The following is a 14599-nucleotide window of genomic DNA, read 5'->3' on the forward strand; positions in this document are numbered from 1 at the left end:
TTCAGTCAGGCTGAGTTTCCGTTACGCGTGCCATCCGCCTTTGATCTGACGTCAGATGTGACGGGACAATCTATATAGATATAAATTCACGTGTTGATTCAATTAGTTGCATTAAATAGTAGGGGTGTAACGGTACACAAAAATCTCGGTTCGGTACGTACCTCGGTTTTGAGGTCACGGTTCGGTTCATTTTCGGTACAGTAAGAAAACAAAATGCAAAATATAAATGTGCTAGTTGTTTATTACTTTTGTGCTTTTAACAGTAGGAACATGCACTGGAGCTAGAATGCTGCTCAAAAATATAAATACAAGTATTTAAAATATTTATTTAAAAAATAAAAATAAATAAAAATAACAGACTGTTTCTTTAAAAAAAAATCTCCATCTGATGTGCAAAATTGAACAGTTGCAACACTAAATAGTTTCAAGTTGTTGCTCAGATTAAATAACATGAATAAGGCTCAGACTGTTTTTTTAAAAACAAATCTTTTCTCCATCTGATGTGCAAAATTGAACAGGGCAGGGAGAGGCTGTTTAAATGCTGTGGGGAGCTGTGTTTGCACTAAAGGCGGGTCCACACCGGACCGAAAATCGGCGTCTTTGAGAGAGTCGGCGTCCGTGACATGAGTCTCCTTGGTGTGGTCGCTTGAATCGGCCCACGTCGGCGTTCATTTCAGCCGATTCAAATGTGTAATCCGCCATTCGAGTCGGCCATATTAAGTAGCCCGACTTCATTTACCGACGCGAGTCGGGCAGTCGGTGCGGTGTGGACCCGCCTTAACGCTACGCTCGTCTTTCTCCCCGTTGTAGCGATGTTCACGTGGGGGTGGTGCCGTTTCAAATGCGTCAACAGGTTTGACGTGTTGCCAGAAATATACCCGACCTCACATGAACAATGTCGGCAAACCGCTTTGCCGAAGTTTTCCCAAACGGGAGACCTTAATGTCGTGGGAGGGTCCTCCAACTCTGGCTTGTTGCCAACGCTAGCGGCATTAGCCATGACGTCCGCTACTACTGCTGTTTATTGTGTCGCGGTGTGCGCAACTGCGCATGTGCGGCTGCAGCACGCTCCACAAATGCGGTCCTCTACTTAATATGTCCGTATGGAAACTCGTTCGGTACGCCTCCGTTCCGAACCGAGCACCCCGTACCGAAACGGTTCAATACAAATACATGTACCGTTACACCCCTATTAAATAGTGTTTGTTGTGATTATTTATTGCATGTAAATGTGCCTGGAACTGTGGAAACCTGCCTGTGAGGTCTTGGTGACGTGTGGACACTGCGCGCCGGTGAGCCAAACTCCCACTCCGCCAGCTGTAATTGGCCTTGAGCCGCGAGTAGACCAGGTTGGAGCTGGCGGGCTTTTCGGCGCAGTCTCGGCGAGGCTTTTTGCCACGAAACTTCCGCTGCACCAAGCTGAATCTGTGACGCCTCCCGACCAACATGGCGGCTCGTTTGGAAACGTTCTCTTATTTTACAACAATGGTTCACCGAAACGTATCTCTGAAAACATTTTAGGAGAGAAATAAGCTATGCAGTTGCTGAATCTGTCTTTATTTTAGATCGACAACGCTCAGTTTAAACGAAGTTCGAGAGCTTGCGGGAGGCGGCGGTGCCCCGTCTCTGCATGCATTGCAGGGCTTCTAACATACCGTAAATCCTCTAATATAGACAATGGGAAGCGTGGAAATAACGCTGCCTGTGGACACTTGCCCCGACCTCCATTAGAGACCGGCTGTTATTTACCTCTGCCGACAGCGAGACCGGCTGGTAATAGAATACAGGCCAGTATTAGAGGATTTAGGGTATTAACACTAGTAGTAGTATTAACAGTAGTAGTAATATCACACAGACATCCATGTCATAGCCATCAGTACTCTGACTGCTGTTTGCTCCTGGTGCAGTGGGCCCTGGGTTCCTCCTGGCCCAGGACTAGCCTGGCCTCCTGTGTCCAGAGTGTGGCCCTCACGTCCCCCTGACCTGAATCCAATTGAGCACCTTTGGGATTTTATGCATCCCACATCTGTGTCTTGCAGGTCAGAGTCTCAACATGAGGATCAGCCTGTCTCAGCTGTACGGCAGCAGTCCAGCAGTGTCGGTCATCTGCCAGGCTGTCTGTCACATGACCATGACCAGGGCTCTGTTCTGTCGAGACCTACTGATCCTGCAGAAACTCTACCTGCGCTTCGGAGACAACGTACGTACGCACAGACACTTTGAATATATAAAGTTTGCGTGTCACTTATATTGGACAAACATAATTTGTTTTAATAAATTTAAACGCAGCCCATAAAGTGTGTACTATACTGTGTGTATGATACTGTGTGTATATAATAATGTCTTGGTGTTGTAACTTTTGTCTCTCTCTCTCTCAGGTGTTTCTGGGCGGGGGGGCTCAGCTGCTGCAGCTCCAGCAGGACCTGATCCCTCGGACCTCCAACCTCCTCTCCTCTTATCACCTCCTCAAACACATCAGTCAGAGCCTGACCTCCTCCGTCCCCGTAGACATCATGTGAGTACACAAATACACTGTTTTAAGTCCTTCATCCAAAATAAAATATGACGAAAAATATTTTTTCGATTTTTCAAATTCAATTCAATTAACGACACAGTAGTTAGCGATTCGATTCAAGGACAATTTTTGTTGTTGTAAGGATTCAATTCAGTAACTTGTAACCAAAGTTCTATATCCATGAAATAAACATGCAATAATGTGAGTGAGACTTTCTGTATTCTTCTGAAAGGTGAACAAATAAACAGACCACAGAATTACTTAAACATATTCATTCTATAAAAAAGTAGTCCTGCATAATATTTTATGCTGAATACAAAAATGTAATTAAACATTGCTCAGTTATTTTGAACCTTTTTCAGTAGACTACATGCTGGCAGGTGAGAGAGTGTCTTAAACGTATTAAAACATTAATCATAAGTAAGAATCACGATTCATCCAATTAAATACATTTATATCGATTATTGGTGAAGCCAAAATGATTCATTCTATTTATTTATTTTAGCAGATCGTTTTAGTAGAATCTATAGGACTGACAATCGATTCATCGATTCATCCCTCGCATTAATGCATGTTTATTTCATGGATATAGAATTTTGGTTACAAGTTACTGAATGGAATCGTTCCAAAAAACTAAAAAATGTCCTTGAATCGAATCGCCAACTACTGTATCGTTGAATCGCTGGGAAGCCAAAGATTCACACCCCTACTATAAATGTAGAAAGTGTTCACACAAGTTTTCTGACCTCTGTTACAGAGACGCTAACCTGCAGCACCTCACAGTGTTGGAGCTGTCTGACACGCCGGCCATCTCCACCAACAGATCAGGTTTGTGTCTTCTTTTCAGTCCCTTCACCTAACGGACCCAATAATACTGCCTGACATGTAATAACAGGTAATAACATGTAATAACAGGTAATAACAGTGCCCTCTTTCTCAACAGTGTTGAGTCCTCAGACCGTGGTGGAGCTTTTCTATCAGACTGTAGCCAGGAAGTTGATCATCTCTCAGATTTACTCTCAGCAGCAGAGTAACTCTCTGCTCCACTGGAGTCACATGATCTCCAACGTGGTCATCCTGCTCACACAGTTACTGTATCCTTAATTCACTTGACGATACACTCACCAGGTCTTTCTGTCTACACACACACATTCATTGTTTCTTGATCCTTCCTGTCTTGTGTCCAGTGGTTTGTTCTTGAATCTTAACTACTATGTCCCAGTTGGCCCAGTAACCCTGGTTTCCAGTTCCCAGAATGTCTGATGGCCAACTGTCAGTATACACAGCTTCAGGTGGGTTTGACTGTGTTTTTTATTATCTCACATTTTCATCACACTAACCTGACATCGTAAACCCCTTCTATTCTGCCTTTTCATTGCAAATGATCTCTCCCTTTGTCCTCGACGTTGTTAGTGTAAAAGGTCCAGAGACAGAATTGGGGGGGGGGGAATAGGTTCCTCCTCTGAGTAGCAGTTAAGGCAGGGGTGTCGAACTCCTTTTAGCTCAGGGGCCACATTGAGGAAAATCTATTCCCAAGTGGGCCGGACTGGTAAAATCATGGCATAATAACTTTAAAATAACGGCAACTTCAGATTTGTTTCCTTTGTTTTACTTTGGTCCAAAATAGTACAAGCAAATGAAAATGTACACACCACAAATAATGCTCTTTACAGAACACTTCAAATGAGTTGAATATTCCCAGGAAAAAAATGGTGCAATTTCAAGAACACTATGCCTCAGTGATCGGAACTTAGACTTCGTCTCAGTGCAACTACAAAGGCATACAACTTTAAGTCACAGCCTATGTGGGATTGAACAAAATACTCTTCTAGGTATCAAATACTGCATTTATAATTTCCATATTAATCCTGAGCTAACTCACCACACCATACAAACTGAGGTAGAAACTAACAAACTTGTTGACCGTTGATCCGAAGAAGAGAGAAAGTCGGTGGTTGTTTAATCGATGATGCACAGCAAATCACGTAACGTAAATGTGCACAACGAGCAAGAGAAAGTCAACTCTGTTCCCCTTCCATAGTTGTTCTGGTGTGCTCGGGGGAATCGATTTAAAGTCCAAGTCGGCAAGTCCGGCGGATGTAGGGCGCACTGTCAGATTTTGAATGTTTACAACTCTCATCTCCTCCCCCAGGACCATGAGCTCCTCCCCCACGACCACCGAGCTCCTCCCCCACGACTTCGTGACCTTTGAACTCCCTTAGATCACGCCACCTTTGAAACACGGGTCCAATGTTGACTCTGGTTTTATCCGGGCACCGTCGCCATCTTTCTTTTTTTCCTTCTTTTCCACCGGTGTTTTCTTTTCCTTGGTTGTTTTGGACCTCCTCGTTTGGGTTTTTCCCCCCCGTGATAGTGGTACGACCCGAGGGAGGAGGGGCTCTGTGTGTGCACGAACATAGCCCTGCGTGCTGATTGGACAGGATGAACCGGGCTCTCTTATTAACTCAGGAGAGGAATGTAACACGACTGCAAAACATCACCTTCGCTTCCAGCTTCCAGGCTTGCCTCATTCCTCCTCTGTTTTGCCATGTGACGACCTCCGTGGCCGCCATGACATCGCACCACTTGGCTGCGACAGAATAACCTAACACAAGGCAAACATGAGTCTGTTGTAATGTCTGCAGTGTTTCACGCTTGTGTGTGTGTGTGTGTGTGTGTGTGTGTGTTTGAAGGAGTATGTGCGTCTGATTGGTCCCTGGTGTCAGGTGAATATCGGCTCCTGTCGCTTCATGCTGGGTCAGTGTTACCTGGCCAACGGGGAGGGCCAGAAGGTGGGTCACAACAACCACACCTGTATGTTTTTACAGTACGTAGACTGGAACCAGAACCTGGAGATCTGTTGACACCTCATATTAACCCTGTTGTTGTTTTTCCTCAGGCACTGCAGTGTTTCCAGGAGGCAGCAACAGAGGTGGAGAAGGAGGAGTTCCTGATGAGACTGACGGGCAGCGAAGAGGAGGAGTCTGCCTCCACACCCAGATTACAGTACTACAACAAGGTATTATGAAGTTAAATGACAAATGAGCCCAGGTCGTGTTCACACCAATATTTCATGAGTTGTTGCCTGTTGTGAAGTCCCAGATATGCCAGGAGACCAAACGCCATCCTGACCCATGTCTGGGTTCATGACATTATCAAGTGCTTGGTGAATTTCTTAGAGCTGGATTCACTGGATCCAGCAAGGCCCAAGTGGGCTCGTTTACCACAGCTGGAGGAACCCAGAATCAAGTATTGATCTGTGATTTAATATCAATAACCAGATGAAAAGGATGCTGAAATAACTCCATCATGATGGTAATCAGTAAAAAGTGCTGAGTCATGCTTTGTTAGGTCTGTCTGCAAGACCACAAGATAACAACTGTTAAAACGCTGGTTTTCTGAATGGAGTCTGGTTGATGGTGCTAGGCTACGCTAACATTGTAGCTGCTCCATCAACACTCCAAATAAGGTCATCTAGACATAAATACAGCAGAGACCTTGTTGTTTGGACCACAGACAGTCTCTGGTTCCTCCACATAGTCTGGTCTGGTCTCTAGACTAATGTGAGGTACTATCTAGACCTCTGAGAGACCACAGACAGTCTCTGGTTCCTCCACATAGTATGGTCTGGTCTCTAGACTAATGTGAGGTACTATCTAGACCTCTGGGGGACCACAGACAGTCTCTGGTTCCTCCAGATAGTCTGGTCTGGTCTCTGGACTAATGTGAGCTACTATCTAGACCTCTGGGGGACCACAGACAGTCTCTGGTTCCTCCACATAGTCTGGTCTGGTCTCTGGACTAATATGGTCTACTATCTAGACCTCTGGGGGACCACAGACAGTCTCTGGTTCCTCCACATAGTCTGGTCTGGTCTCTGGACTAATATGGTCTACTATCTAGACCTCTGGGGGACCACAGATAGTCTCTGGTTCCTCCACATAGTCTGGTCTGGTCTCTGGACTAATATGGTCTACTATCTAGACCTCTGGGGGACCACAGACAGTCTCCGGTTCCTCTACATTGATGTGGTTCTGCCAACCACTGACTGTGAGACAACACAAATATATTTATACCCTTTTGATTGATCAGGTGCTGCGACTGTTGGAGGATGTGTGTCTACCTGAGCTGGTCATCCAGTTAGCTTCTCTGGCAATAACTGAGGCCGTCGCTGATGTCAACAGTCAGGTAACATTTAGCAGACTGAATCACTGAAGACGATCAAATTAATTTAAGGTCGCTGATCATTATCGTATATGTATTATTTTTACATATTTCTCTTTTTATGTTATGTACAAGTATAACGTCTTTTTATCTTCAGGCAGCTCTGTGGACTCGAATATTCAAACATCACCTGGATCTGGGACACAACAGTGAAGCTTATGAAGCACTCACCCAGAACCCAGACTGCAGCATGTATGGACATAAACATGCATGTATTTCATATAATATTGTTGTGAATGGGACAATCTTGATATTTGATCACTTAAAAGACTATATAATCTTGTCAAAGCGCTGACTGATAACAGTGAAGCATGTAGAAAGGAGAGTTTTATTTAAGTTTTCCCTTTTTGTGGTCTCAGGCAGCTGGATTGTCTCCGTCAGCTGGTGGTGGTTCTTTGTGAACGTTCTCAGCTCCAGGATTTAGTCCAGTTCTCCTACGTTAACCTGCACGATGAGGTAAAACCTTCACCTGACCTCTGATCTGACACTTATAGAGTAGTAATCAATGATAGGGAAGCACCAATAAGACATCTTTTCAGTAGTACAAGTCCTTACATCCAAGTATTCACCCATACGGAGTACCAATATGATTCAATGTTGCATCGTTAACTGAAGAGTTAGTATTGTTAAATTAAATGTTAGTATCGTTGACTGTTATAATGTTAACTGAAGAGTTAGTATTATGAACTGTTATAGTGTTAACTGAAGAGTTAGTATTGTTTACTGTTATACTGTTACTTGAAGAGTTAATATCGTTAACTTACAAGTTCTTCTTCTCCATCAGGTCGTCAGCATCATTGAGTCTCGAGCCAGAGGTTTGGACCTTCTGGCTCATAATTACTACGAGCTACTTTATGCCTTCCACATTAACAGACACAATTACAGAAAAGGTAACACATCTGGTTTCTGAGGTGAAACATCTGTATCATTAAAGTCACAGCCATCACATTGTTAACTGAATGTCTACATAATATATAGAATTTCATTTTATATAGAACTCCTAAAGTGAAAAATGTTTAATTCATCAAAATATTTTTCACATAATTTTGAATTGAGGAAGTTTATAACTATAAACTAGACTTACTGAATATTTTTGTTAAATTTTGTATTTTATCGTGTGTGTGTGTGTAGCGGGGACTGTGATGTTTGAGTTCGGCATGCGTCTCGGTCGAGAGGTTCGGACACGTCTCGGCCTTCAGAAACAGGTGAACTGTTACCTGGCTGCTCTCAACTGTCTCCGTCTCATCAGACCAGAGTACGCCTGGATCGTCCAGCCAGCCTCCGGGGCCGTGGTACTTGTACACACTCACTAGTATTTATATGTAAACATATATACGCACAAGTATTTATATAAAAACATATATATATATATGTATATATGTTAACCCTAACCCTATATATATATATAAATGTGTGTGTGTGTGTGTGTGTGTATACAGGGCGATAGAAGACGATACGAGACAATAGGGGACGATACGGGCCGATAGAAGACGATGTGGGACGATAGAAGACGATATGGGACGATACAGGACGATTAGAAGACGACATGGGACGATAGAAGAGGATAGGGGGCGATAGAGGACGATATGGGACGTTTGAAGACAATAGGGGGCGATATGGGACGATAGGGGACGATACGGGCCGATAGAAGACGATAGGGGGCGATAGAAGACGATAGGGGGCGATAGAGGACGATACGGGCCGATAGAAGACGATACGGGCCGATAGAAGACGATAGGGGGCGATAGAGGACGATATTGGATGATAGGGGACGATACGGGCCGATAGGGGACGATACGGGCCGATAGAAGACGATAAGGGGAGATACAGGGCAATAGGAAACGATATGGGACGATAGGGAGCGATATGGGCCGATAGAAGACGATAGGGGGCGATATGGGCCGATAGAAGACGATAGGGGGCGATATGGGCCGATAGAAGACGATAGGGGGCGATACAGGGCAATAGGAGACGATATGGGACGATAGGGAGCGATATGGGCCGATAGAAGACGATATGGGGCGATACAGGGCAATAGGAGACGATATGGGACGATAGGGGACGATACGGGCCGATATAAGACGATAGGGGGCGATACAGGGCAATAGGAGACGATAGGGAGCGATAGGGGACAATATGGGCCGATAGAAGACGATAAGGGGCGATACAGGGCAATAGGAGACGATATGGGACGATAGGAGACGATAGGGAGCGATATGGGCCGATAGAAGACGATAGGGGGCGATACAGGGCAATAGGAGACGATATGGGACGATAGGAGACGATAGGGGACGATAGAAGAAGATAGGGGACGATACAGGGCAATAGGAGACGATATGGGATGATAGGAGACGATAGGGAGCGATAGGGGACAATATGGGCTGATAGAAGACGATAAGGGGCGATACAGGGCAATAGGAGACGATATGGGACGATAGGGAGCGATAGGGGACAATATGGGCCGATAGAAGACGATAAGGGGCGATACAGGGCAATAGGAGACGATATGGGACGATAGGAGACGATAGGGGCCGATAGAAGACGATAGGGGGCGATACAGGGCAATAGGAGACGATATGGGACGATATGGGACGATAGGAGACGATAGGGGACGATAGAAGACGATAGGGCGCGATACAGGGCAATAGGAGACGATATGGGATGATAGAAGACGATAGGGAGCGATAGGGGACAATATGGGCCTAACTCCCTTCACTTTCATAGTTAGCTGCCTGGCTAACGTCAAGCTGCTGCAGTGATGTCGGTGCTGTTGTATCTTTGTTTTTTTATAATCAAATGACCCGTCCATCCCGTGTTGATTTTGATAGCCCGAATATAAACCTACACAAGTATTTATATATACACCCTCATATGGCTGACATTTAGTCGTCAGTGTTGTTGATGTAATGAAGCTGTTTGTGTTGCAGTACGAACGTCCAGGAGCGTCTCCAAAGAGGAACTCTGATGGAGACTTCTCTTCTGAACCAGGTGACATCAGCTGTCTTTAACATTATATATTAGCAGCTCCAATCATAAGTTGGAACAATCATTGGCATTTTAATAATAGTAATAAAACTCATAGGTACTATGAGTAATAATAGTAATTAGGATAAAATAATGGCAGTAAATCCAATTATTACTTATTATTATTTACATTTTGAATCACGTCAGACAGGAACTTTATAGTGAGGACAAAGACGTGAACCTTCTTCTGTTTCCGGTTGCAGTCAAACGTCAGGTTGACATCCTGGAACTCAAGGACCTGGAGAAGGAGTATATCCTGTCACGCAGCCGCCTCACCCTCGCTCAGCACCACCCGCCATCTGCTGCCATCGCTGGTACACCATAACGCCACCTTTGACTCTACCGGTTATACCTTTGACTCTACCGGTTATACCTTTAACCCTACCGGTTACACCTTTAACTGCACCGGTTACACCTTTAACTCTACCGGTTACACCTTTAACTGCACCGGTTACACCTTTAACTCTACCGGTTACACCTTTAACTGCACCGGTTACACCTTTGACTCCACCGGTTACACCTTTAACTCTACCGGTTACACCTTTAACTGCACCGGTTACACCTTTAACTCTACCGGTTACACCAGTGTCTCTGACTTCCTGTCTCTCTATCTCTAGGCAGTGCCTCAGCAGTAGAGATGGTGGCCCTCTTGGTCCAAACAGGGCTGTTTGACTCAGCTCTGTCTCTCTGTCAAACCTACAAACTGAGCCTGACTTCAGTGTTCGAGGGTCTGACCTTCAAGTAAGTCTCACTATGACATCATCTTTTACCCACCTTGAGGCTCACTATGACATCATCTTTTACTCACCTTAAAGGGATAGTTCAGAATTTTGGACATAAGACCTATTTTCTAAGTCAGCCGGTGTGTTCGAGACGTAAGGAGACGTTTTCAAGAAATGTCATTCAGTTCTTCTAGTTGCCGAGTTTGCTTATGCTATGGCTAGTGCAAGTCAGCGGCGGAGTGATATCACCTATTATAGATATTACAAACTATTATAGAACCGGTAACTTATAAGTGCTAGGTGATATCACTCCGCCGCTGCCATAGCCTACTAGGAAGTATGACACGCTGTTGCTGCTGAGACATAAATCCTTAAAAATGCAAGGTTGGTTTTATTTCAAACATTCTATCAACACATACAGGTCCTTCTCAAAAAATTAGCATATTGTGATAAAGTTCATTCTTTTCCATAATGTAATGATAAAAATTAAACTTTCATATATTTTAGATTCATTGCACACCAACTGAAATATTTCAGGTCTGTTATTGTTTTAATACTGATGATTTTGGCATACAGCTCATGAAAACCCCAAATTCCTATCTCAAAAATTAGCATATCATGAAAAGGTTCTCTAAACGAGCTATTAACCTAATCATCTGAATCAACGAATTAACTCGAGAAACACCTGCAAAAGATTCCTGAGGCTTTTAAAAACTCCCAGCCTGGTTCATTACTCAAAACCGCAATCATGGGTAAGACTGCCGACCTGACTGCTGTCCAGAAGGCCATCATCGACACCCTCAAGCAAGAGGGTAAGACACAGAAAGAAATTTCTGAACGAATAGGCTGTTCCCAGAGTGCCGTATCAAGGCACCTCAGTGGGAAGTCTGTGGGAAGGAAAAAGTGTGGCAGAAAACGCTGCACGACGAGAAGAGGTGACCGGACCCTGAGGAAGATTGTGGAGAAGGGCCGATTCCAGACCTTGGGGGACCTGCGGAAGCAGTGGACTGAGTCTGGAGTAGAAACATCCAGAGCCACCGTGCACAGGCGTGTGCAGGAAATGGGCTACAGGTGCCGCATTCCCCAGGTCAAGCCACTTTTGAACCAGAAACAGCGGCAGAAGCGCCTGACCTGGGCTACAGAGAAGCAGCACTGGACTGTTGCTCAGTGGTCCAAAGTACTTTTTTCGGATGAAAGCAAATTTTGCATATCATTCGGAAATCAAGGTGCCAGAGTCTGGAAGAAGACTGGGGAGAAGGAAATGCCAAAATGCCTGAAGTCCAGTGTCAAGTACCCACAGTCAGTGATGGTCTGGGGTGCCATGTCAGCTGCTGGTGTTGGTCCACTGTGTTTTATCAAGGGCAGGGTCAATGCAGCTAGCTATCAGGAGATTTTGGAGCACTTCATGCTTCCATCTGCTGAAAAGCTTTATGGAGATGAAGATTTCATTTTTCAGCACAACCTGGCACCTGCTCACAGTGCCAAAACCACTGGTAAATGGTTTACTGGCCATGGTATTACTGTGCTCAATTGGCCTGCCAACTCTCCTGACCTGAACCCCATAGAGAATCTGTGGGATATTGTGAAGAGAAAGTTGAGAGACGCAAGACCCAACACTCTGGATGAGCTTAAGGCCGCTATCGAAGCATCCTGGGCCTCCATAAGACCTCAGCAGTGCCACAGGCTGATTGCCTCCATGCCACGCCGCATTGAAGCAGTCATTTCTGCAAAAGGATTCCCGACCAAGTATTGAGTGCATAACTGAACATAATTATTTGAAGGTTGACTTTTTTTGTATTAAAAACACTTTTCTTTTATTGGTCGGATGAAATATGCTAATTTTTTGAGATAGGGATTTTTGGTTTTTCTTTACTTTTTTGCCAAAATCATCAATATTAAAACAATAAAAGGCTTGAACTACTTCAGTTGTGTGTAATGAATCTAAAATATATGAAAGTCTAATGTTTATCAGTACATTACAGAAAATAATGAACTTTATCACAATATGCAAATTTTTTGAGAAGGACCTGTATGTACATCGATAGTCTGCCGTTACGATGGATTTGCCTCGGGTGTACTGTGGAGTGGCCAAGACTGTTTTTAATGCCATGCTAGCTAAGAACGATTGACTTGCGCTAGCCATAGCATAAGCGAACTCGGCAACTAGAAGAACTGAAAGAAATTTCTTGAAAACGTCTCCTTACGTCTCGAACACACCGGCTGACTTGGAAAATAGGTCTTATGTTCAAAATTCTGAACTATCCCTTTAAAGACGAACGCACACATGTTCAAAGAAGTATTAATGTCATGTAACATGACATCAGATCATGACCTGACTGAAGATGTCTCCATGCTTATTAGGTCATCGACCTTACTGGCAACAGGGTGTTACAGTCTCCATACCTTTTGTGTTCTACTCTTTACAGTTTAACCACATCACATTTAGCCTCTTAACACCTACAATAATATACCCACCATGCACCAGGATTAGCTCCTCAACCATAAAGCTTGGGGACATACTTTTTTATCCTCACCTTGTATAAAATCTACATTTCACAGGCAATATCAACATTAAAATTCTGGTTTCCTGCTTCTGTTTGTCTTCAACGTAACTCTAAATGTGATCAAATGAGCTAAAATCCAACATTTATTATTTATAAAGAGATACTCGGGTGGTATTCAAATGACAAATTGAAAATGTGTACATGTGTAAACATGAAGAATACATGTTTTTGTGGTATTCAGGTGCATCAAGCTTCAGTTTGGGGGGGAGGAGTCTCAGAATGAAGCCTGGAGCTGGTTGGCTGCTAATCAGCTGTCTGCTGTTGTCAACACCAAAGAGTCCAGGTTTGACTTTATTAGTTTAAAATCTCTGATCATATGACTTCAGTTCGACCAATCAAAATGTTTCTTTTCTTTCTTCTGTGATCAGCGCTACAGACGAGGCGTGGCAGCTGCTGGCCTCCTACCTGGACAGGTATCCCTCCGCCAATGGACAACATCATCGCTGTGTCATCAACAAGCTGCTGTCACATGGTGTGCCTCTGCCCGATTGGCTCGTCAAGGCCTACAAGGTGAGATTGAGCTAATAAGGATGAGGGACCTTAATTAGAGACTCCTCTCCCATGATGCAACTGTGTCTCTTTCAGGCTGTGGACGCTGCGTGTCTGCTGCGACTCTACCTGAACTTTGACCTCCTGGACGCTGCCGCTGAGCTGGTGCTGGAGTATGTGGACGCGCTGCTGGGGAGAGGACACCAGTACTTTGGAATAGAGGTACAGATGCTTCAAATGATATGAATACTGTGCTACTTGAAGAGTTACTGCCATAACTGAATTCATTGAACTGAAAATTGATTATTCAGAGGCCTCTGTCGGCGACGTCGACCTCCGTCTGGCTGCCGTACACCTCCATCGATCAGCTGCTGCAGACGCTGAACGAGACGCAGACCAACAGCACCGTGAGTCATCATCACTTCCTGTCAGCTGACTGAGATTATGCAAATAAAATAAGTTTCCCACCGCCTTCTGTTTTCAGATTTGCAATAAAGTTCGAGACAAACTGGACGATTATCACAAACTGGTGGAATTGACGACCAAGAGAAGACTTGTCACTCGATGAGGACTCATCAGGTCACCTGATGGCAGCGACCAATCACACTGAGCTGAAACATTAAATCTGATGATGTAAATAAATCCAGTGTTTTGGTGAAAGCTGTATGTCAGCTGTTTGTATTTGTGTTTACTTTTTTAAAGGAATTGTTTCTTTTTGTATTTTTCATGTATTTCCATCAGAATGTTAATTGTGATGACATTAAAGAGTTTTCTTGCATTTCATATTGTCATCAATTAAAAATGTGTATCATTTCACCAAGAATTGTGTTGAATTAGGGAATAGCAGCATTTACCACGATTGCTGTTTTCTTACTTTGGCTAGGACTTGGAACCAAGTTCTGTGTATGTTTTCGGGTACCAGAAGTTGATCGGTTCAGATCAAGGACTTGTGGTTCTGGAGTTAGGCAGGGCTTGAAGACCTCCGGCACGGTGCCGGAAATCCGGCGTAGCAATATTTTGGTGAAGTGTTTTTTTTTTTTTTTTTTAACTGTAACCAGTCG

At 44.1% G+C, this 14599-nt stretch overlaps 1 protein-coding gene across 1 annotated transcript in view; it reads left to right on the forward strand.

Moving 5' to 3' along the window:
* The window catches only part of nup160 (nucleoporin 160), a 31389-nt gene extending 17073 nt beyond the window's left edge, over window positions 1-14316 (forward strand). The window contains exons 15-34 of the mRNA XM_084017065.1: window positions 2040-2200; window positions 2379-2515; window positions 3273-3343; window positions 3459-3609; window positions 3738-3807; window positions 5209-5307; window positions 5415-5534; window positions 6608-6703; window positions 6837-6931; window positions 7099-7195; window positions 7524-7629; window positions 7871-8031; window positions 9667-9727; window positions 9967-10077; window positions 10381-10504; window positions 13231-13332; window positions 13418-13559; window positions 13635-13760; window positions 13850-13945; window positions 14023-14316. Coding sequence (XP_083873191.1) covers window positions 2040-2200; window positions 2379-2515; window positions 3273-3343; window positions 3459-3609; window positions 3738-3807; window positions 5209-5307; window positions 5415-5534; window positions 6608-6703; window positions 6837-6931; window positions 7099-7195; window positions 7524-7629; window positions 7871-8031; window positions 9667-9727; window positions 9967-10077; window positions 10381-10504; window positions 13231-13332; window positions 13418-13559; window positions 13635-13760; window positions 13850-13945; window positions 14023-14106 — 2210 coding nt within the window. The 3' untranslated portion in view covers window positions 14107-14316. The remainder of the gene's footprint in view (window positions 1-2039; window positions 2201-2378; window positions 2516-3272; window positions 3344-3458; window positions 3610-3737; window positions 3808-5208; window positions 5308-5414; window positions 5535-6607; window positions 6704-6836; window positions 6932-7098; window positions 7196-7523; window positions 7630-7870; window positions 8032-9666; window positions 9728-9966; window positions 10078-10380; window positions 10505-13230; window positions 13333-13417; window positions 13560-13634; window positions 13761-13849; window positions 13946-14022) is intronic.
* Window positions 14317-14599: the final 283 nt, after the last annotated feature.

Source organism: Eutrigla gurnardus (genome assembly GCF_963514095.1).
Source record: "Eutrigla gurnardus genome assembly, chromosome: 9".
In the NCBI taxonomy this organism is placed as follows: Eukaryota; Metazoa; Chordata; class Actinopteri; order Perciformes; family Triglidae; genus Eutrigla; species Eutrigla gurnardus.